Source organism: Carcharodon carcharias, chromosome 6, assembly GCF_017639515.1.
Source record: "Carcharodon carcharias isolate sCarCar2 chromosome 6, sCarCar2.pri, whole genome shotgun sequence".
Classification (NCBI taxonomy): domain Eukaryota; kingdom Metazoa; phylum Chordata; class Chondrichthyes; order Lamniformes; family Lamnidae; genus Carcharodon; species Carcharodon carcharias.
This window is the reverse complement of record NC_054472.1, coordinates 106,438,821-106,462,290: the sequence shown is the minus strand read 5'-3', so window position 1 is coordinate 106,462,290 and position 23,470 is coordinate 106,438,821. Positions and strand designations below refer to the sequence as shown.

At 41.7% G+C, this 23,470-nt stretch overlaps 1 protein-coding gene across 1 annotated transcript in view; it reads right to left on the bottom strand.

Moving 5' to 3' along the window:
- Window positions 1–18,921, bottom strand: part of LOC121279297 (peroxidasin homolog) — a 659,434-nt gene extending 640,513 nt beyond the window's left edge. Inside the window, exon 1 of the mRNA XM_041190436.1 lies at window positions 18,721–18,921. Within this exon, the coding sequence (XP_041046370.1) occupies window positions 18,721–18,878 (158 nt within the window). The 5' untranslated portion in view covers window positions 18,879–18,921. The remainder of the gene's footprint in view (window positions 1–18,720) is intronic.
- Between the last annotated feature and the right edge of the window lie 4,549 nt (window positions 18,922–23,470).

Sequence of the window (23,470 nt, the reverse complement as noted above, 5' to 3'; positions counted from 1 at the left end):
TTCACCTCTTTTCCATTTTTACTTAGTTCTGTTGAAGAGTCATAAGGACTCGAAGCATTAAATGTGTTCCTCTCCGCAGATGCTGCCAGAGCTGCTGAGTTTTTCCAGGTATTTTTATTTTTGTTCCATTCTCATTCACTTGTTGTCATATACTTCCCATTAATATTTTCAAATGTTCTTTAAAATTGCACATATGTTGATGGACATCTCATTTCAGTATGCCTACACTCTTCTCTTCAAGGTAATCAAATATGTGTAAACTATTGTAATATGTAAAACAGAGACAGTTGTCTTCTATTATCAAATTGATAGCCACTTGTTTGATACTCTAAACTTTGAAACAATGGAAAAGGCAGGTAAAAAAAATAGACTTAAACTACTTGTTTGATATATTTACACGAGTTAAAGTGACTACATGGCAAGCAAGGTGGGGTGTTCAGCAGTCCCCATGTTTGTGCAACTTTTAGCCATAATGCACGCAACTAAATTATATACAGCTCATTTGCCTGTGTGAAGCGTCACTCAACAAGAGCAGAAGAGAATCAGACATGAGGTCAGTGTACCTGATTTGTGCCCTTCCTACTTTTCCACCAGAAAATTGAGAGGACAATGAATTGTGCACACTTACCATCACACCCCATACTTCAATTAATGCTCATGCCAAATGAGGCTTCCAGTTAGGAGTATAGCCTCAAATGTATCCTACACAATGAGGATATCTGCAAACTGCTGGCACTTCTATCGTGCAATAGAAGTTTCCATACTTAGGACTTCTTGTCATCTCCTCGAATAAAGAACTGGCTTTGTGTTTGAAAGTATTGGCTAATGAGATTAAAATATAAAGCCTGGTAGTAAAATGGTTTCCTATATGCATTACCAAAATTAGGTGTAAAATGGAAGATGGAAATGAAAATTGAGCAGGATAATACAACAAGCGACAGGTGCAATATCCTCTGTTTTTCGGCCCCTCCTGTAGTTGATATTCTAATTATGTGTTGCGACAGATTCATGGAAACCTCATCACAGGTGGAAGCTATTCAGCCCATCATGCTTTTGCCAGTTCACTGCAAAGCTACCTGCTATAAACCTCGCTGAGGGGAGGAAGGGTATTCACAGTGTATTTTAGGAGCACCATGTGAGGATCGGAGCAGAAAGTTCCAAAGGACCATAAACAGTTTAAATGAGTGGGCATAATTGCCAGCTGGAACTTCACGTGGGGAAATGTGAGGGTAGCCACTTTCAGTATAAAAAAGACAAATCAGATCATTTTCATAATGGCAAAAGACTACGGCCAGGGTTATCCGACCCTGATGTGGCGGGACCTGCTGCTGGGCATGGGGCAGACCAGCCAAACGTCCATTGACGATCCCAGCAGTGGGCAGCGCCGGAAAATCCCACCTTAGGAATTGGCAGTGGGTGAGGTGGCCAATTAAGGCCCACCCTGTGTGGATCACGATAGTGAGCGCTACCTATGGGCAGAGGGAAGAGGGAGAGTCGGGTTCAGCATGGAGCTGCCTCAGGGAGATTGAAGTGCCTTTTAAAGAAATTACTAATAACATTAAAAATTTAATGAAGCACGTCCCTGTGACTGTGCCACATGAGATGGGACATGTTTTTATTTTTCAAAGAAAATTTTTATTCAATTTGTAAAAGCTTTAGGAAACCTCATCTCGCTCGTGGATGAGGTTTCCTAAAAAATGTAAAGATACTTTGTTTTTTCGCCTGCCCACCAACCGTTAGGTTGGACGGGCAGCATATATTTCAAGTTAATGAGGTTCCAAATGGCCTTAATAGGCCTTTTAAGTATCGGCGGGTGCGCAGCTGACACCAGTGCACGCCTGCCAAACAAAACATCGCGAGTCTGCACAACGACGCCAGGCGCACACCCAACGTCATTGCGCATCATTTTACTTTCCAGCATGTCAGGCCCGTCCTCGCACGCCAAATGTAAAACCCTGGCCAGAGTTACTAGCAGCACTTAAAGTTCTGTATTTTAGCCATGCATCATCACTATTCTCAAAGCTCTCTTTTCATCTAAGTTAGACAAAAGACTGCCTTGGAAATACCTATAATTAGTAGGTAAAAGGGATGAATATTTGAACATCCAATATTTTACCAATTAAAAACAGAAATCGTTTAATAGGATAATCATTCCAGCAGGAAAGAAAGACATTGACTGATCGCTGACTTTTTCCTCCGATAATTTTCACATTGTTTTCAGACAACAAAAAAGGAGCAACTAATAAATTGATCTAAATCATTAATATGTTGAAAATCTTAAATTAAAACCAAACTATCCACTTATCATTGCCTTTTGTTCACTCAGGCCCAAGGTTGATGCCAGGTTCCAGCATTTCAGCTGCTTCATCAATGACCTTCCCTCCATCATCAGGTCAAGAAGTAGGGATGTTCACTGATGATTGCACAGTTCTCAGTGCCGTTCACAGCTCCTCACACAATGAGGAAGTCTGTGCCCACATGCAGCAAAATCTAGACAACATCTGGACTTGGACTGATAAATGACAAGTCATGCTATAAAAACATGCCAGGCATTGACCATCTCCAAAAAGAGAGAATATAATCATCTCCCTTGATATTAAATGGCATTAACATTGCCAAATCCCGAACCATCAAGATCCTGGGCCATAACTGAACCAGCTATTTAAATACTGTGGCTACAAGAGCAGGTCAGAAGTTGGGTATTGTTTAGCGAGTAACTCATCTCCTGACTCCCCAAAGCCTGTCCACCATTTACAAGGAATAATTCAGGGGTGTGATGGAATACTCTCCACTTGCCTGGATGAGTGCATCTCCAACAACACTTAAGAAGCTCGACACCATCCAGGACAAAGCAACCTGCTTGGCTGGCATCCCATCCAACAACTTAAATATTCACTCCCTCTACACTGGCACACAGTGGTAACTGTATGTATCATCTACAAAGATACACTGCAGAACTTGCCAAGGCTCTTTTGACTACACATTCCAAATCCATAACCTCTACACCAAGAGGATCAATGACAGCTGATGCATAGGAACATCGCCATCTGCAAGCTTTTCTCCAAGGCATTCACCATCCTGACTGGGAAATATATCGTTGTTTCTTCACTGCCATTGGGTAAAAACCCTGGAACTCTCTCCTAACAACACTGTAACTCTTTTGAGTACAAACCCATTTCCATCTGTTTCAGATGAAGTTACATTGTTTCATAGTTTGCCATTGTGAGATTTGAACTCTTGATCTTGGGGTTACAAACCCAGTACCATAACCACTTGGCTATTTAGGCCAAGCCAAACAACACTGTAGGTGCACTAACACCACATGGACTACAGCTGTTTCGGAAGGTGGCTCAACACTACCTTCTCATGGATAATTAGGGATGGGCAATAAATGCTGTCCTTGCCAGCGATAACCGCATCCCATGAATTAATAAAAATTGCTTCCCAAAAGCAGACAGAAGCAGTTACATTTCCAAAGTTCTATGCAATATAACTGTTCAAAGATATTTTTGAATATATTTAATTTCAGTCAAAATATTCACATATCTCCCGAAAGCTCTAAACAAAGAAGTGTTTTTTTGTAGAGGTATCCTGATAGTACATGTTGTAACCACTGGAAGATAGATTTGAAAGACTTCAATGTGTCTGACTTTCTTGTATAATTGATTAAGCCCTCACATATGAAAACGATACTAGCGCTTTATGTTTTACATACTATGGCCAACATTTTCCCCGTGGGGGGGGGGGGTGGGGAAGAGCAGGAATAGGCGTTGGCGGGTGGGCCTCCAATCAGCGCCCCCGGCAGCCATTTTAAGTGGGTGGGTCAATTAAAGCCTGACCAGCGTGACATGCGCCAGGAAGCGCTATGCGCTATGTGCTCCCTGTGCAGGCAGGGGGGGATTCCCTCGGCCTAGAGTGAGCTCTTTCATGCAAAGTGCTGCCTCAGGGAGATCATTTCCGATGTAAAACTTGAAATAAAGAGGATTGAAAAATTTTCCTGCCAGGTCCCCTCATGAGTTGGGACATGTCCATAACTTTTTTTGAAATGTTTCGTCAAAATTTAAAGACCATCATGAAGCTTCATCCTGCCCATGGATGAGGCTTCATACTTTTCCCGAGGCCCGCCTGGGCTCCTGGCCTGCCTGCCAAACTTAAGGTTGGACAGGCAGGTCCATCAATCATGTTAGTTGGCTTTTTAATGGCCCACCGAACTGACAATCCAAATGACGCAGGGCGACAGCGGGACGCACGCCAGACGTATCCCCGCGTCATCTCACGAGCCAGTGAGCGGGCTCCGCCCCAACTTGCCGACCAGAAAAGCCTGCCCCATGTGTTTGTGCTTTTACCACATGTTTTGCTGTGTAGATTAATGAAAACATTTTTGATTGTTCAATGATATATTCAAACATACACTGTTGTTTAAATCTTAATAGGGCTATGGTAGGTTTTGATTAAATCATGCAAACATTGCTGAATATTTGACAACAGATGCCCACTTTCAGTTTTGAGACATCTATCATCACATTAAAACAACTGTTGTGCCAAACAGCAAGAGTGTTCCTGGCACAGAATCATATTTCTCTTGTCTCTTAGTGGTAATGCTGTCACCATTTAAGGGTGCATTTTCCAAAAAAAAATTTACATGGAAACATTGAACTTAGGATTGATTGCATATCTTTATATTTTACCTACATATAACTTACACTTCTTCTAACAGCCAACTGTATTGATGTCTTTAGTATCCAACTAATCTATAATTTAAAACTGTGAACTTCTTGTGTAAGACTCCCTGTACAAAGAAGTAATTTCATTGGTCAAGGGAACAATGACTTGTGTTTAATAGAAGCCTAAATTCATGGAACGTGATTCAAGTGCCAAGCTGCAAATTCTTAAACTGCCACTGTCCCATATACTAATGGTTATAATGACTGTTCAAGCCTATTTTAAGTTGGAATATAGGAATTCATGCTGATTAAGCACAAGGTATTATGTGTTTTCTCCCTGTTCCAGTATAAAGCATACTGGAGCTTTCATTAGAAATTCAATAGGTGATTGTTAAGCTGCAAAATGGCCTCAGCAAGCCATTATACAGTAAAAATAAAACTAACCTTTTCTAATGCCAACAGCACTAAGCTAGAGAGTGGTTTGTTGATTTGTCTACTTTTTCTTTGTAATAATCTTTCATTATAGTCCTAATGAATGCTTCAGCATGTTTTATAGACTCATAGACATTTACAGCACAGAAGGAGGCCTTTTGGCCCATCGTGTCTGCGCCGGTCAACAAAGATCTGACTACACTAATCCCATTTTCCAATGCTTGGCCCATAGCCCTGGAGGCTATGGCAACGCAAGTGAATATCTAAATACTTCTTAAATGTTACGAGAGTTTCTGGCTCAACCACCCTTTCAGGCAGTGAGTTCCAGGCTCCCACCACCCTCTGGGCGAAAAAATTTCTCCTGAACTCACCTCTTAGCCATCTACCTCTTACCGCACATCTATGCCCCCTGGTTATTGATCCCTCTACTAATGAAAAAAATGCCTTCCTATCCACCCTATTCATGCCCCTCATAATCTAGTACACCTCTATCAGGTCCCCTCTCAACAATCGCTGCTCCAAGGAAAATAACCCCAGCCTATCCAATCTTTCCTCATAGCTCAGACCATGCATCATCCTGGTAAATCTCCTCTGCACCCTCTCCAGTGAAATCACATCCTTCCTATAATGTGATGGCCAGGACTGCACGCAGTGCTCCAAGGTTTTATATAGTTCCAGCATAACCTCCCTGCTCTTGTATTCTATGCCTCGGCAAATAAAGGCAAGTATCCCATATGCCTTCTTAACCACCTTATCCACCTGTCCTGCTACCCTCAGAAGTCTATGGATATGCACACCAAGGACCCTCTGATCTTCAGTCCTTCCAGGGTCCTAGCATTCATTGTGAAATCCCTTGCCTTGTTAGCCCTCCCCAAGTGCATTACCTCACACTTTTCCAGGTTGAGTTCCAACTGCCACTGATCTGCCCATCTGACCCATCCTTTGATATCCTCCTGCAGTTTATGGTTATCCTCTTCACTATTTACGACTCTACCAATTTTTGAGTCATCCAAGAACTTCTTGATCATACCTCCCACATTTAAGTCCAAAACATTTATGTACATCACAAATAGCAAAGGCCCCAGCACTGAGCACTGCGGAACCCCACTGGAAACAGACTTCCAGTCTCAGAAACATCCCTCTACCATCACCCTCTGCTTCCTGCCTCTCAGCCAATTTTGGATCCAACATGCCACTTTGCTTTGCATCCAATGGGTTCTTACTTTCTTGACCAGTCTGCCTTGAGGGACCTTATCAAAAGCTTTGCTAAAGTCCATGTAGACCACATCAAATGCATAACCCTCATCAATACTCCTGGTTACCTCCTCAAAAGATTCGATCAAATTTGTCAAGCACGACCTTCCCTTAAATCCATGTTGACTATCCCTGATGAAACCGTGTCTCTCCAAGTGCAGATATATTCTGTCCCTTAGAATTCTTTCTAGTAACTTCTCCACCACAGGCCTGTAATTTCCTGGTCTATCCTTCCTCCCATTTTTAATAATGGGGCAACGTTAGCAGTCCTATGTTTTATCCTGTACCTCCTGATTATAACAGCCATGTATATTAACATAATAAAAAGTTCTACTGTAATGTAAGTCTCATTAAACAAACACCCTTATCATTAAAAGAAAACATCATGAAATGTACATGATAAAAGCAAAATGCTGCGGATTCTGGAAATCTGAAATAAAAACAGAAAACGCTGGAAAAACTCAGCAGGTCTGGCAGCATCTGTGGAGAGGGAAACAGTTAATTTTCAAGTCCATATGACTCTTTTTTCTGTTGACTCTGTTCCTCTCTCCACAGATGCTGCCAAACCTGTTGAGCAGAATTTTACAGCAGCGGGATTTTATATTCCCGCCGAAGCCAACGGGATTTAGAATGTCTCGCGCATTTTACAGCCCAGTCCCTGCCGAAACCGGGCTGTAAAATTCTGCCTGTTGAGTTTTTCCAGCATTTTCTGTTTTTATATATAGTATATATTTATTATAGTATATGTTCTGATTCCAGTTGCAGTCATACTCTGTTAGCATAAATAAATTAACAATATCTATTTCTAATAGCTGAGTTGCACAAGATGGCTGCAAAGAATATATCTGGCCTATTGCACATATCCAGAATAAGTTCATCGTGCGACAAGAACATTAATTAATCAAACAACCATAGCAGTACTGACCTGCTTCTAATCAGCACCCATAACACAGGTCAGAAGACTTAAATTGTAAGTTAAACACTGGTTGTTTCTTTTCAATAAAGCATTTCAGCTATGGGGTCAGTGCTCAAATTCACCCCACATTGGTAGGACAAAAATATACTGTGATGTCTGTACGGTTCCTGAATGAAATTAGTTTGGAAAGATTTAATTTTGTTCCTGGTGTACATGTTGTTTAATTGAAAAACTGTCCACAATGTGGCCCTCTGGTGCACATTAATGTTTCTCTGAAACTGAAGCCAGGACACATTGATGGAGTGGTATGAATGGGCTTATATCAGTTTGATTTGAGAATGAGAGGTGATCTTATTGAAGCATATAAGATCTTGAGAGGACTTGATAGGGTGAATACCTGGATGTCTCCACTTGGGGGAGACGAAAACTAGAGGACATAAGAACATAAGAACTAGGAGCAGGAGTAGGCAATTCAGCCCCTCGAGCCTGCCCCGCCAGTCATTATGATCATGGCGGATCTCATTTTGGCCTCAACTCCAATTTCCTGCCCTCTCCCCATAACCTTTCAACCCATTACTAATTAAAAATTTGTCTATCGCCTCCTTAAATTTATTCAGCATCCCAGCATCCACTGCACTCTAAGGTAGTGAATTCCACAGATTCACGACCTTTTGAGAAAAATAATTCCTTTTCATCTCACATAGTTTAAGAATGAGAGGTCTCCCTCTTATGACAGAGATTAGGAGAATTTTTTTGCTCAGAGGGTCATTAGTCTATGAAATTCTCTTCCCCAGAAAATAGTGGAGGCTGAGTCTTTAAATTTATTCAAGGCTGAATCAGATAGATTTTTGATAGACAAAGAAGTCAAGGCTTATGGGGTGGCAAACAGGAAAGTGGAGCTGAGACCACATTCAGATCAGCCATGGCCTTATTTAATGGCTGAGCAGTCTCAAAGGGCCAATTGCCCTACTCCTGTTCCTAGGTTCTATGTTCCTATGTACAGTGCATTGCATTCAGCAGTAGTTAACACAATTGAGAATAGATGCTCAAGCATCTAGCGGACAACATGGAAAATTGCCCAGGTATGTCCTTCCCACAGAAAGCAAGACAAATACAATCCAGCCAATTCCAGCCCTATCAGCTTCCTCTCGATCAGTTGCAAAGTGATTAAGGTGTTGTCGCAGTGCTATCAATTGGCACGTACTCAGCAACAACCTGTTCACCAATGTTCAGTTTGAGTTCTGCCAGTGCCACCCAGCTCCAAACCTCATTAAATCATTGGTCCAAACGTGGATAAAAGAGCTGAATTCCAGAGTTGAGGAGGCAGTGACAGGGACCGAGTGTGACATCAAGGAGATAAAAGCAAAATACTGTGGATGCTGGAAATCTGAAGCAAAAACAGAAAATGCTGGTCTGACAGCATCTGTGAAGAGAGAAAAACAAAGTTAATGCTTTGAGTCTGTATAACCCTTAGTCTACTGCATCCGCTACTCCCAATGCGGTCTCCTGTACGTTGGGGAAACCAAACGCAGACTGGGTGACCGCTGTGCAGAACGCCTTCGATCTGTCTGAAAGCATGACCCAGACCTCCTTGTCACTTGCCATTTCAACACACCACCCTGCTCTCATGATCAATGTCTGCCCTTGGCCTGTTGCAATGTTCCAGTGAATCTCAACGCAAACTGGAGGAGCAGCATCTCATCTTCTGATTAGGCACCTTGCAGCCTCTGGACTTAACATTTGAGCTCAACAACTTCAAACCATGAACTCTCTCCCTCATCCTCAACCCTTTTTTAAAATCTCCTTTCTTCTACATTCATTTTTTTATCCACTTGTTTTATTTCAATTCATTTATCCATAGTTTTATCCTTTTTTTATCCCATTTTCTATCCTTTTTTCCTTACCACTGCCCCCTTCCCCCACCCAATCCCCTATAGAGCCATCTGTCACTTGTTCCACATTGTTCTTTCACTTGTTCTGCTATAATCGCATTCTGCTTTCTTACCTTTACGCCACTATTAACACCTTTTTTTAGCACTAACCACTACCATTAACAATCCCTTTGTCCTTTAGTTCATGACATCTAAGCCAATCCCTCCTTTGTCCCTACCTATCGCTGGCCTTCTATCCAGCTCCACCCCCCTTAAAAAGTGTAAATTTTATCACATTTCCACTTTTCTTCAGCTCTGAAGAAGGATCATATGGACTCGAAGCATTAACTTTGTTTTTCTCTCTCCATAAATGCTGAGTTTTTCCAGCATTTTCTGTTTTTGTGACATTAAGGAGCCCTTGCAAAACTGGAGTCAATGGGAATCATGGAGAAAACTGTCCACTGGTTGGAGTCACACCTAGCACAAATTGAAGGTGGCTGTGGTTGTTGGAGTCCAATCATCTCAGACCCAGAACATTGCTGCAGCTGTTCCTCAGGGTAGTGTCCTAGGCCCAACCATCTTCAGCTGTTTCAAAAACCTTACCTCCATTATAAGGTCAGAAATGGGGATATTCATTGATGATTGTATAGTGTTCAGTGCCATTCCAACTCCTCAGATACTGAAGCAGTTCACACCTGCAATGCATCAAGATCTGGACAGGCTTGGCCTGATAAGTGCCAAGTAACATTTGTGCCAAACAAATGTCAGCAAGAGAGAATCTAACCATCTCCCCTTGGCATTCAACAGCATTGCCATCCATTGAATCCCTCGCCATCAACCTCCTGGTTGTTACCGTTGACCAAAAACTGAACTGGAACATCCATATAAATACTGAGGCAACAAGAGTAGATCAGAGGCTTGGAATTTTGTGGCAAGTAACTCACCTCCTGGATCTCCAAAGTCTGTCCACCACCTACAAGGCACAAGTTAATGGTGTGATGGAATACTGTCCACTTGCTTGAATAAGTACAGCTTGAATAAATACTTAAGAAACTTGACACCACCCAGGACATAGCAGCTTCTTGATTGGCATCCCTTCCACCACTTTAAACAATCACTGCCTCCACCATCAGCGCACAGTGGCAGCAGTTTATAACATCTATAAGATGCACTGCAGCAACTTTTCAAAACTCCTTCAACAGCACCTTTCAAACCCGCAACCTCTACCATCTAAAAGGGCAAGGGCAGCAGACGCATGGGAACACCACCACCTACAAGTTTCCCTCCAAGCCACTCGCCATTCTGGCTCAGAACTATATTGCCATTCCTTCACTGTTGCTGGGTCAAAATCCTAGAACTCCCTTCCGAAACAACACTGCTGATCTACCTACTCCGCAGGGATTACAGTGGTTCAAGAAGGCAGCTCACCACCACCTTCTCAAGAATAATTAGGGATAGGCAATAAATGCTGGGCTTGCCAGCAAAATTCTCATCCCAAGAATGAATTTTTATAAATTGTCCCAAGTTCTGACCTGAATAATAAGGGGCCAAATCTTCCAAGAAGCGGCAATCACCATCAGATTGCCACTCTGCTCCTATCTTTGTGTCCTAAGATGGAGCTGCACATTTCTGGTGTGGATTTCACACCGGGCCTCTTCAGAAATGTGGAGCATACCAGTTTTGGGACTGCTTCTTCGTTATGCAGAATCATTGGGGCAGCCAAGCCAAGCCCCCTTTTTACAGCACTAGCTGCCATATTCCAGCAAGTAGAGAAATTAAAGATCCAAAAGCTACTTTGAGCAGCTACAGAAAGAAAGTAGGTGTGTAAGTTAAGCTGATAAGACAATAGGGTGGCTGGTGAATGGGTGAGTGGTAGGGTGGGGTGTCAGATGAATGGGGGGTAGTCAGGGAGTGCAGTGCGGAATCAGGGGTTCAGACATATAGTTACCCAGGAGTTAGAAAAGGTTTTAATCCTTCTAAGCTTTGCTGAGTAAAAATTCTGGCAAGAGAGTTGGAACCATCCGAAGTCTCTGACTTTAACTCAGTTTTGAATGCTTGTAGACACGGGAAATTGCCTGTTGGAAGTCCAAACTTCCCAGGCAATTCCCCCATAGTCTTACGTTGGGACTTCCGAGTGGTCCCCCAGCACACTTTCCAGGGTAGCTCTGGGGTATGACCATCCAGAAATCAGAAGTCCTGGGCCTTCTTACAGTTCCATAATGCTAAAATGTAGTAACCAGTAATTTTTTTAGAAGAAACATTCCCTGTAATTTTAAACCTAAGTTGTGGTGCCTAGCTTCAGCACAGACATTGGAGTATGCTGAGCTAAATTTTGCTATGAGCTTCAGGACGCCGAAATTGGGACCAAATGGAGGTCTTGAGCCTGCACTTGCCAACAGCAAGACCAGTTCAGCAAAATTCCCTAGAGGCAGTCTCTAACTGGCTGCCTCTGCACCCACTGTCTTATTAAGGATGGTATGCTAGCTCCTGATGTCAGAGGGGGAAAGTCAGTAGGCCACCTGGACCAGAAGGGAATGCCTATAGTTGGATTGTTGAGGGGAGAAGTGGGGGAGGGTGGCGATGCTGCTTTTCATAACCCCAGCCTCCTCTTTGGGAGATGGAGCCTTCAGCTCCAATAGCCATCTGGACTGCTTCAGAGAGGTTGCCCCCATTGAGCTTATGGCCTTTGTGAGCAGTGGGGGGTCATTTTACTTGTGGCAAAATGCCGGTGAGCGTCCCACCTGATAGGAGTCTTAAATATGTAAACAGGCTATATGCCTCGGTAGTGCGGGCAACTGATTCAGGTCCATCCTGCCCCTGGAAAAGTTTCCAACAGCAAGAATGTGTTTGGAAGCCATTCTGATGCAACTCCCCCTATTTCCCCAGCAGCAACCCCCAACCCCAACTCCTCCAAGCTCAAAACCATGGATGGGGCCAGGAAAATTCAGCCTGTTGCGTCAATAAGGATGTAAATTCAGCCTAAAATGTTCCTATAAACCAGCAGTTTTTATCTGAATGTTTAGGAAAAAAATCAATACCTGAGTAAATGTTCTTTTTAAAACATAATTACATCAATAGCATTTCCATTAGCTGATGAATTACATAGACAAAAATAAGCTAATCATCTCGGACCTGTGAAAACCATCCATGTCAATTGAATTAGCAACAACCATCTGAGATCTCCAAGAAACAATGTTTGGCACATCTCTTTGTAGGAGGGCGTGTTTCTTTTCCCACACAACAAAGTCAGATGCAAATGACATAATGATGTGGTCTGGCATCATGTACATAATCATATTTTGTGTTTTAAACAAATGAGAAGATGGCCAAAATGAACTTTTTCTACAGCATTCCCTCATGGCATAAACTGCTGCTCATCTGGTCTACAGGACTCAGTACTCTGAGGAAAGATCTGTGATGGATTAGGAAATTCATCCCTAACAGTAGTCAGACATATCCCTTTTATTTAGAATTGATATTGTCTTTTAATTTTTAAGGTACCTTTAGCAACTCAGTTTGCTTAACAAAACATAATTGTATTGCAGTCAACATAATCAGAAAACACAACTCTTTTTGGAATATTTATGACATCAGCAATATAATACTTTCTCCATTTTGAAAGTAAAATTTAAACCTATGCTATGAGTAAATTATTTAGCAGTGCCCAGCTTTGAAATCAAAATTCTTGGTTATGCTGGTCACCATGTACGCTGGGAAAAATGGCTTGACAAATGTGCCTGCTATAGAAATGGGGGCTGCCCTTTGAACATATTTGTTATGTTACATTCAAGTTTCAGACTGTATATCATTAGCTACAAAAAGAAAGGTGCAATTCTTCTTGTCTTCCCCCTATATAACTTTTCCCCACAACAAAATCTGAGGAAAATATCCATGCAACACATGCCCAGTAGGAACGGGTGAAGCATAGCTTCTGTTGTAGCTCAAGAAGAACCAAGTAGTCAAAAGCTCCTTCCTGGAGTCCCATGCAAGTGTCACTATTCCAACAAACTTAAATCCAACCCCACCCCACCCCCCACTTCAACTCGCAGCCTTCCCCACTGTCACCCCAAAGGATAAGTAGATCAGTATGGAAGAGCAGTAAATTAAATGCAGTCCTCCACCACAAGCTAAGGGTGATGAGCTAATCCTGGAAGACTGCCAATCCATGTAGGCAGAATCCCATTATTTACTTAGCCCCCACCATAGCTCAAATGATCCTAAGGGCTCATAACTAAACAACTAGATTAATCACTTAAAAAGTACACTGTCCCTGCAAATGTATGTATGCCAAAAATACTAATTTACAATCCATTCTCCCAAAATACTGATGTAACTTTCCATATGTATTGTGAGATAATCTGTACAGTGACTTTTCAAATATTTGTATATAATCTTTTGAACATAAATAGATATTAAATAAATAATATACGGAAGGTAACTAAGGGCAGAATCCTTGGTAGAACTGCAGGACAATTTTCTAGTCGGGAACTCGGACAGGCTTTGCCAAGCTCTTTAACTCAGCCACAACATTATCATCCTGCCTTCGGGCTGCTTGACCAATTCGGAAGGGCAGGCACGAATGGTGTTTCTAATCTGTCAAAGGAAGGATCTTACAAATGTTCACCCTTTTTGAGACTGCAGCAAATCACAGGAATAGAGAGAAGACCTGGAGAAACTTTTCTTTGGGCCTCTCACTTTTACCTGGAGGTCTTGAGGATCTGAGCAGCTGCAGTGAGGTAATCTTTCCCAAGGACAAGACACAGAGGACCACCTCTCTAACCCTGTAGGCCTGGATAGAAGTTGTCGAGAAAGTCAGCAGCAGGAATGTGGTCCCTTCAAGAGGCTCAAGGGTCTGAGGAGGGCAAAACAGATGATTGGCATAACATTTTAGGTACTCTGAGTGGAATTTAAGGTCCCCCAGGAGGAGAGTTTGGAGGCAGGTAGAAGTGGTACCTCACCACCTTCTGCCTCCTCCCGATTAGCCAGAAGGCTCATCGATGGCCTTCCCATCTGGACACTAATTGAGACCTTTAAGTAGGCAATTAATGCCCACTTAAAGGCTTCATTCTGCCACCTCTAGTATTCAGCCAAGGGTAGTGGCAGGCAGGGAACTCACCATGCAGGAAGACTGACACACAACGGGTGGGGTGTGTGCGTGTGTGCGTGTGTGTGTGTGTGTGTGTGTGTGTGTGGAGCATCGGAAAGGGGTGGTGGAGGCCCGCTGAAAGCCACCACCTGTCCTTTCTTCCGATCCCCTCTCCCACTCGTCAGCAATACCCTCCCCGTGACCCCCATCCCACCTTTACATACCTCAGGCCTACGCCTCTCTCACTGGCACTGCAGGCAATGGAGAGCTGCTGGCCTCTGATTAGATGTTAGCAGTGACGTGCTGTGAGAGCTTGAATCTCCTAAGGCACTGGTGCTCATACATGTCAAAAGAGCTGATTCTTTGCTTGTACAGCCTATGGTGGGGGCCTTGTCTCCTTCCAGTTGGATATCGCTGACCATCCCATCTGCCCTGTGAAGGACCATGTGACTGAGGAGAAAATGGCTAGCGCTGCTGCTGGTATTGCTCCTGCTGTTTCTGGACCGGTTGGCAGTCCAGTGGAGAGGTGGTCAGCAGAGGTGGAAGATGGAGCTACATAAGCTGCTCATATGTCATACTGAAGGCTGGTAGCTGGGAAGTGCAGCTGAAGTTGAGTGAAATGCTAGACAAGCCTTACAAAAAGTTGGCAATCCGTTGTCAAACAGTGAAAGCACTCTCTGAGAGAGGAAGTGCTTTGAGTAGCAATCTTGCAATGGCCATGGCTGGAGATCTTCAGTGTAACTGACCAAAGCCTTCCCAGCCTGTCAGTTTCACTGAAGAAGTTCTTCCTGCTGTGTACCACCTTGGTGACCCTTGTGAATTGCTGACATGCCAGGAAATTAGGGTTAAAATAATTCTTAATTGGCTTTTTAATTAACTTAATAACTCACCCAACATATCAAAGGGAGTTCCCTGCTTGCCTACAATCTCAACACTCAGGGAGCTGGAAGATGGCAGGATGGTGTCAGGATCCCAGTCCAGTTTCAATTCTAGGGTGTTTAACTCTGTGCATGCAAGCAAACTCTTTGCCTGGGAAAAGTCCCCAAGTGTTTAGATCTTGTTATAGTTAAATCCTAATGAATAACATATTTGTCAAGAAATGTTATTTTTGGATATGGTTACAGTATTCTTGGATCTGGAATTTTGTACAGTTTGAATTAGGAATATTATGCATTGGAATTCTATGTATAGTTTACCTACGCAATTTTTTTAGAATCTACTGCACAATACTTTATTAGCTCTGTCTAAGAGATAACATTGATTTAGCTTTCACATGTATGCTGATGATCCTCAGCTCTACCTCACCGCCTCTCACCTTCTCCTCAGTTTCAAAATGATCAGTTCTGCAGTTGAATATTGGGAAGACTGATGCCATTGTTTTCAGTCCCCATCCAAACTCCATTCGTTAGCTGTCTGACAACAGTCTGAGATTAAGCCAGTTTGTTCACAACCTTGATTTCACATTTGACCCCAAGATGAGCTATTGACCTCATATTCATGCCATCACTAAGACCATCTATTTCCACCTCTGTAACATCACTCCATTTTGCTTCTGTGTCAGCTTATCTGCCTCCGTGACTTCTAAACTAACTATTTCAACAGTCCTGGCTGGTCACCTACATTCTACCCTCCGTAAACTTGAGGCCATCTGATGTTCTGCTGCCTGTGTCTTAACTTGCACCAAGTCTCATTCCTCTATCATCCTTGAACTCTCTGACTTGCAATGCCTCACAGACAAGCAATGTCTTGATTTTAAAATTCTCATCCTGGTTTTTAAATCCTTCCATGGCCTCACCCTTCTCTATCTCTGTAATTTTCTCCAGCCCCACAACCCTCCAAGCTATCTGTGCTCCTCTCGTTTTGGCCTTTTGAGCACCCCCTAAGTTTAACCATTCCACAATTGGTGGACATGCCTTCAGTTGCCTAGGCCAAGCTTTGGAATTCCCTCGCTATGCCTCAATGAGTCTTCACCTTACTTTCCTCCTTAAGACAAGGCTTAACACCTACCTCTTTGACCAAACTTTTGGTCATCTGACCTAATGTCTTCTAATGTTGTTCGGTGTCAAACTTTATTTTATAGTGCTCCTGTGAAATTATGTTAAAGGACCATATAAAGTTGTTGTTGTTGTGATCCTGTGAAATGAGGAATACTTTATTAGGTCTGACTAAGAGATAACATTGTTTTAGTTTTCATCTATACACTGAAGACACCCAACTCTACCCCACAACCACAGTGAACAACGAATTGTACTTTCTTATAATTGTATTTTCACTTCATAATTAGAACCAAAATATCATTTAAATTAATAGAAAAGTTCAGTGGTGGCATTGACTCTAAAACTTCTAACACATTTTAACAATCGCTATTATCTTTCACAGCCACAATTTCAGAAGACTCTGCTTGAATTCTTGTTATAATAGATTGCTAACATCAGCTGATGCCAAAGCCAAAAACAACAACCCACAATGACACTTGGTAGCTTCATGCATGGCACTTGTGGCAGAACCTGCCTTTCAAGGGTTGGCCTCTTCTGTCATCAGCAAAGATCCGTCATATGAAGATGTCCCATCTGAAATAGATTGTTTGCTGCATGTCCATCATCTTTTGTAATGAAAGGACATCAATGATAATGATGACACCTTGTCCAACTTGAATGCTCCAAAGTTTTGTAAAACTATGCTCCATATTTGTGTGTTAAATGCTTCTTCCTGTGAAGTTCCATGAGCTGTGCGATTCAAACTACACTTTGTATGAGTTTGGCCTTTTACCAGGGTGTGGATTAAGACACAATGGAAATAGATTTTCATCTTCACTCTCAGGGCAGTGATCTGGAAGACCAGATCATCCACCCTTTATGGGAATTGCACAATTTTCAGGACTTGTTTTTGTCATCACTTTACATGGGATGTAATTAGTGCAAACTTAATGTTTTCAACTATTCTTTCTATGTGCTTAACCTGCCTAAAAGTTCAATGGTAGCCTGTGCTGGAGGGGTGAAAGGTCAGCATGTCTGCAGCTAAAAGTAAAATTCAAGTCCTGACAGTAAGTGCCAACAAGTTACCTTTGCTACCAACATCACTTCCCCTCCACAGGGGAGCAGCAAAACTGCTTCTACTGCTAATTATGCCAAATACAATTAGAGGGACTTCAAGTGTATGTTTGCTATTGGATCCAGCAGTATAAGGTAAGTGGGATGAGAGATCAGTAACATTTGCTTCCTTGCACAGCAGAGTTCTTCATTCCAGCTATGCTGGGGTGGAGAACGGATGAGTATTCAGACACACAAAGTACAAATTGTCTGTTTCCTACAGGCATACAGAGCACATCAAAGGTCACGTAAGACCAGGAGCCTGTTTACACTACACTCAAAACATATCCATAGCAATAGATTTAGTAGGAAGAGACTGTGTGTACCACCCAGACTGATACTAATCTGAGAAGTTTACAAAGGTTCATTTTTGAGTGGGGTGGAGTCCCCACTGGCCTCATTCCAGCACAAACTATGCTCCATAAATTATGGCTATTAGAGGTATTAACAGCTCAACCATGTCTGCTCTAGTCCCAGACCTAATATACCCTCATTTTAAAGTTCACAGATTGTTGAGAAATATGATTTTTATGCAACTACAGCCATGATCTTCAATTCCCAAGTGTAAGAAACTGACAAAAGGGGCTGATTAAAATCTCACTCCGAAGAAGTGAGATTCCAGGCCACAGTTCCAGAAACTCTCCAGCACATAAAATATTAATTTTTCAGAAAAAAATCAATATTTCCAGGAAATTCTGCTTCGAAATGTCAAAATACCCTTACAAAATAATGAACTGATTTTGATCAGGTCCAGAAATTACTTAAGAGGGGTTTCCAATTAAGTCATTAGCAAATAAAGCACAATTTCTTAAACCTTTTCAAAAAGTACTTGACAGCTTTCAGGCAGTGGCTATTCCTTTCTGCAGACAGTTTAAAGAACTTTTTTGCCTTATTAAAATATATTTTCAGTGAGTTGAAAGCAACTGGAGCTATTCCTATGTAGGACTAATCCAAACACTGTAGGTTCTAATTATTCTGTCCAAAACATGAAATAATCTAGCTTTCCTAAATTCACTACAAACCACTTTGCAGATCTCTTCACATGCAACATTAAACTTTGTTAAAATAACCTAAACAAATCTCAGCAGGTGACAATAAACTGGCATTTCATTCTTGTTGGCATCCTTCTCGAACTGCTCCATTCATTTCAAAGTAGTCACTTTAACATCAGTTATATAATGGAAAAATTGCAGAACTTACAGTAGATAGTTTTAACTTCTTTTCAGCAGCACAGAACAAATGTTGAATTTATTCCCAAACTGTGATTAATTTGACCTACTTCATCAACTTCAATTCAGACTTAGTAGTTCCTTAGACTACATGATTACCATAACAAAGTCAGAAGTTAACTGAATTCAGCTTCTGAAACAACTTTTCAAAACAGTTCAAAAGAAAGTTCTGCACTTACAGGATAACAGTCTGCGGTGCTACTTTGGGAATGTGATCCAGCATCAAGTGCATACAGCGGACAGTGGTTCTGAAGCACAGACATCGGCTTGGGCAGGAGGAGAGTGCAGGGAAGAGAAGAAAGAAGATAGCTACGAAAAGGAAACATTTGCGTCTCATCCTGAGTGAGATCAGAGCAGAGGCTGTGCCTGGAGCTGTAGAATCTGAACTGAAAGAGTAAGTGGGGTCTGGGCAAGTTTAAGTCAGTCTGAGCATCCAATCAGACCACAACCAGGATCATATTACAGCACAGAGAGCAGAGAAAAAAAATCCAGCAGCTTTATCCACAAAATACTGCCAGACCTAGGGTAGTCCTTCCTAATGCTGCAATTTAAAGGCACAACATTACCAATGCATTTTCTACAAAAAGAGAGAAGAGCCAGGGTAATTTTTGGGAAGGACAAGAAGAGTGGGATTGGTAAACCAATTATCTTTATACATCACACAACTTATATACTGTAGAGCTTGGAATCTTCCACATTGCAGACAAGTCTAAGCATTAATTCAACTTGTATTTAGGGCTGTAGATGGGGGAATGTTAACCTTTATGAGAAGGTTGTTTCTTATCCTCTTCTTTTGCCTCTGACCTCAAATACTGTGAAAACATTTTGGAAACTAAAACAGGACAAGGTGTTCTTTCTTGAACTTTGTCAATGATTGAAAATAATTTTGAGGGTTTTATTTAAAGCATCATGGGAAGTTTAATTTAAATACTAACAACCATTGAGGCACAATAAATTAACCGAAATATAATTTCTAAAGGTTCATGATATGATGTTGATTACTTCCTTAGATTAATACTGTAATATCATTTCATTCAACAGGCAAATAATTTTAGGATCTAAAGTATCTACATAGTTGACTTCTAAAAAAAAAATCGCCTTTTTTTTTACAGGCACTAACCATTCTCTAGTATATTGGTCAAGTGCTTTTTTTCTTTATTTGACGTGCACAAAGTGTTCAAACCTTATCCTAGCTTTGCCTCATGTTCACACATGTGAACTTCCACATAGCACTGTATATGGGTTAATTATAGGAATCCTGATTGAACTTTGCCCTCCAGAACTAGGATCACAAGACTAATTGTAAGGCACTGTCACAGTAGTTGAAGTCTGTTAGTTTAATACTGACCAGAGATCAAATGGAACTTCCTGATATCTATAACTCATTGGGCAGAATTTTCTGCCTGTCAGGCGGGCAGGCTCGACCCAATCTCTGGTGGGCGGGGAGCCGATCCTCGCCGGAGAAGCGGGCCCCGTCGCCATTTTAAGTGGGCGGGCCAATTAAGGGCAGTGGGGATTCCACAAATGCAACAGAGCGCTCTTTCACGCTTGCGCACGAAAGAGCACGCATCTCCCTGAGGCCAAGTGTTGCCTCAGGGAGATCGCTTACACGTGTACAAACGTTAAAAATAGAAAAATAAAAAAATCCTGAGTGAAATTTAGTAACATGTCCCATCTCGTACAATGTCACACGAGATGGGACATGTTACTAAATTTTACTCAAACTTTATTAAAGTTTTTTAAACCCTATACGAAACCTCATCCCGCCGGTGGATGAGGATTCATGTTTTCTCAGAAGCCAGCCGGGATGTCTGGCCCATCTCCTGCACATCCGCCCTCATACCTTCTCCTCCTTCCCAGAAACATGATAGGGTCCCCCTTGTCCTCACTTATCACCCCACCAGCCTCCGCATTCAAAGGATCATCCTCCGCCATTTCAGCCAACTCCAGCATGATGCCACCACCAAACACATCTTCCCTTCACACCCCCCCCCCCACCACCCCCACCCCCCCGGCGGCATTCCATAGGGATCATTCCCTCCGGGACACCCTGGTCCACTCCTCCATCACCCCATACTCCTCAACCCCGACCTGCGGTCTGTCCGCAAGAATGACCCAAACCTCCCTGTCACTTGCCATTTTAACACTGCATCCTGCTCTCTTGTCCACATGTCTGTCCTTGGCTTGCTGCATTGTTCCAGTGAAGTCCAACACAAACTGGAGGAACAGCACCTCATCTTCTGACTAGACACTTTACAGCCTTCTGGACTGAATACTAAATTCAACAACTTTAGATTTTGAACTCCCTTCTCTATCCCCACCCCCTTTCTGTTTCTTCCCCCTTCCTTTTGTTTTTTCCAATAATTTATATAGATTTTTCTTTTCCCACCTATTTCCATTATTTTTAAATCTTTTATGCCCTGCTAGTCTTTCCACCCCACCCCCACTAGAGCTGTACCTTGAGTGCCCTACCATCTATTCTTAATTAGCACATTCGTTTAGATAATATCACCACCCTCAACACCTCTGTGTTCTTTTGTTCTTTTGGCTGTGACATCTTTTGATTATCTGCTCCTATCACTGCTTGCTTGTCCCTACAACCACACCACCCCCCCCTCCCACCACTTCTCTCCCACCCCCACCTTAAACCAGCTTATATTTCACCCCTCTCCTTATATTCACTCAGTTCTGTGGAAGGGTCATGAGGACTCGAAACGTCAACTTTTTTCTTCTCCGCCAATGCTGCCAGACCTGCTGAGTTTTTCCAGGTAATTCTGTTTTTGTTTTGGGGCACCTGGCCAGCCTGCCAACCTTAAGGTTGGATGGGCAGGCCCTTTAATTGTTTTAATTATCCTGTCAATAGCCTCAATTGGCCATTGACAGGTCGGCGGGTGCACAGCTGATTTGGCTGTGCCCCCACCTTCCTGAAAATTCAAATGGGTCGGGATGATGTCAGGGGTTCCCCCGATGTTATCCCATGTCATTTTGCGCGTTGGCGAGTGAGCCCCGCCCCCTGCTCACCGATGGCAAAATTTAGCCCATTATCCCCTGGTACTGCATTAACCCTCTAAGTCATTGAGGAACAAATTGAATGTATAGGAATGTTCACATTTTATTTTTTCTTTAAAGGAACATGACTTTGTGTCTTTTTGCTTCCAATTGTACTTCATTTCTATGCAATTTTAAATATTTGTAGAGATCCATTTTTTTTCAATTACAAAATGTGGACAATTTCAAAGCTACATCAAGGGCTAGATGGAGGTTTTATTGAATTCATGCAAAAGCTCAAGGAAATTAGGGCTTTGCATATAAATAGGTACAAGTCACACTCAAATTTCCCAATCTTTTACATTGATAATTGATGTAACTTCATGTTTACACACTGAAGGTCTGAGGAAATACTGGGACCAAACATGCTTTAGTAATGCAAATAGGAATAATACAGCAAAATTCATAGGAATTGACCTCAAGGAATGTACATAGCCAGGCTAAATAACCAAGCAAACTTAAATGTGCCTAATTTGGTAAGAAAAGTCCAGAACAAAACATTACTATTAATGGTTCATTTCTCACATTTTATGGAGGGAAAAAATGTTTTTTTGCCAACTTCTTTGCAAAGTAACATATACTGTCATAAGGTTGGCAGGACAGTTCGGTGACTGAAGAACCTTGGTTGCATTGTTGTACATCCACCAAGCCAGCTAAACTTGGAAGGCAAGCATATCACTCGGCTGCAAAGATTGCTTCATCTGTCCAGTAAACTTGAAACCTCAAACTTGGAAGCAAGTTGCTTTAACTAAAGGTAAAGGGTTAAGTGTCCACATGAGTACACATCATTGAAATATGTTCCTCTGGAAAACCCAAAATATTTCAGAGTCAGAAAGACTGGAACACTGCACAATTGTTTTGGCCATTGATAAGTCATTGTAGCAAGATCCCAAGACCAGAGAAATGTTTGGAGGCTGGAGGTTGGGAGTTGAAGTAGACAAAGTGGTTTTGAGGATCGATAATAGTTCTGTAATGGAAGTGAGTTGCTCTTCTGTATTAACATTAATAGTTAACTCCTGTAGTTATTTTACAGAAATTCTGCATATTATAATCTAGACTATAACCTAGTATGACTGATACATATATAACTAGTTTGTACTGAAAAAAATGCTATCTTGCTTGTCCTTATGGAGTTTAATCTTTAAAGGGCATTTGTAGAAAATCATCAAAGTTTTCTGTTCATGCTTAATGTCTGAGTGTGAAGTCCAGACTCCAGTTGACTTTCCTTTCTCAGCGTCCTTATCCAAATATCTTCCTTGAACTTTCTGACTAAAGTTACAAGAGATACAAGAGTTCATATCATACTCACATATTCTGCTTTAGAGTCAGACTGAGATAAGAACAACTTAACAGCTAACCCATATGGGGATTTACTTCCTGATCTTAATTTGACAATGGTTAGACTTTGTTATAATAAATTTTTGAAAGTAAAACTATTTATAACATAGTAAAGAAGATGCCAACATGCAACTATGCATTAAAATCGCATTGCTGACTCACAAGAGTTAATGCAGAACTGCACAGATCTAATTGATCATGGAATCAATTGACCTCTATTTTAATTCAATTATATAGTTTCGCTGTTTAAAAAAAATGCATCATCCTTGAAAGAGTTGGTTATGATACCAAATAAAATCACATTTCAAATTTGTGGGGACCACAGTTTTTCTTATCAGAGAATTCTGCTAGTTATGCTCAGATTCCTTTGGGTCTTTAATAGTATTTTTGTCCATAACGGAGAAATTTGTTGTAAGAATAATGAGGCTCTACTAGGTGTTTAGAAGGATAATTACATAGTTTACCTATTAAGAATCATTTATAGCTCATTAAATAGGGGTTGTTATACAATAGCATGCAATATCTAAAACATTAGCAATATGT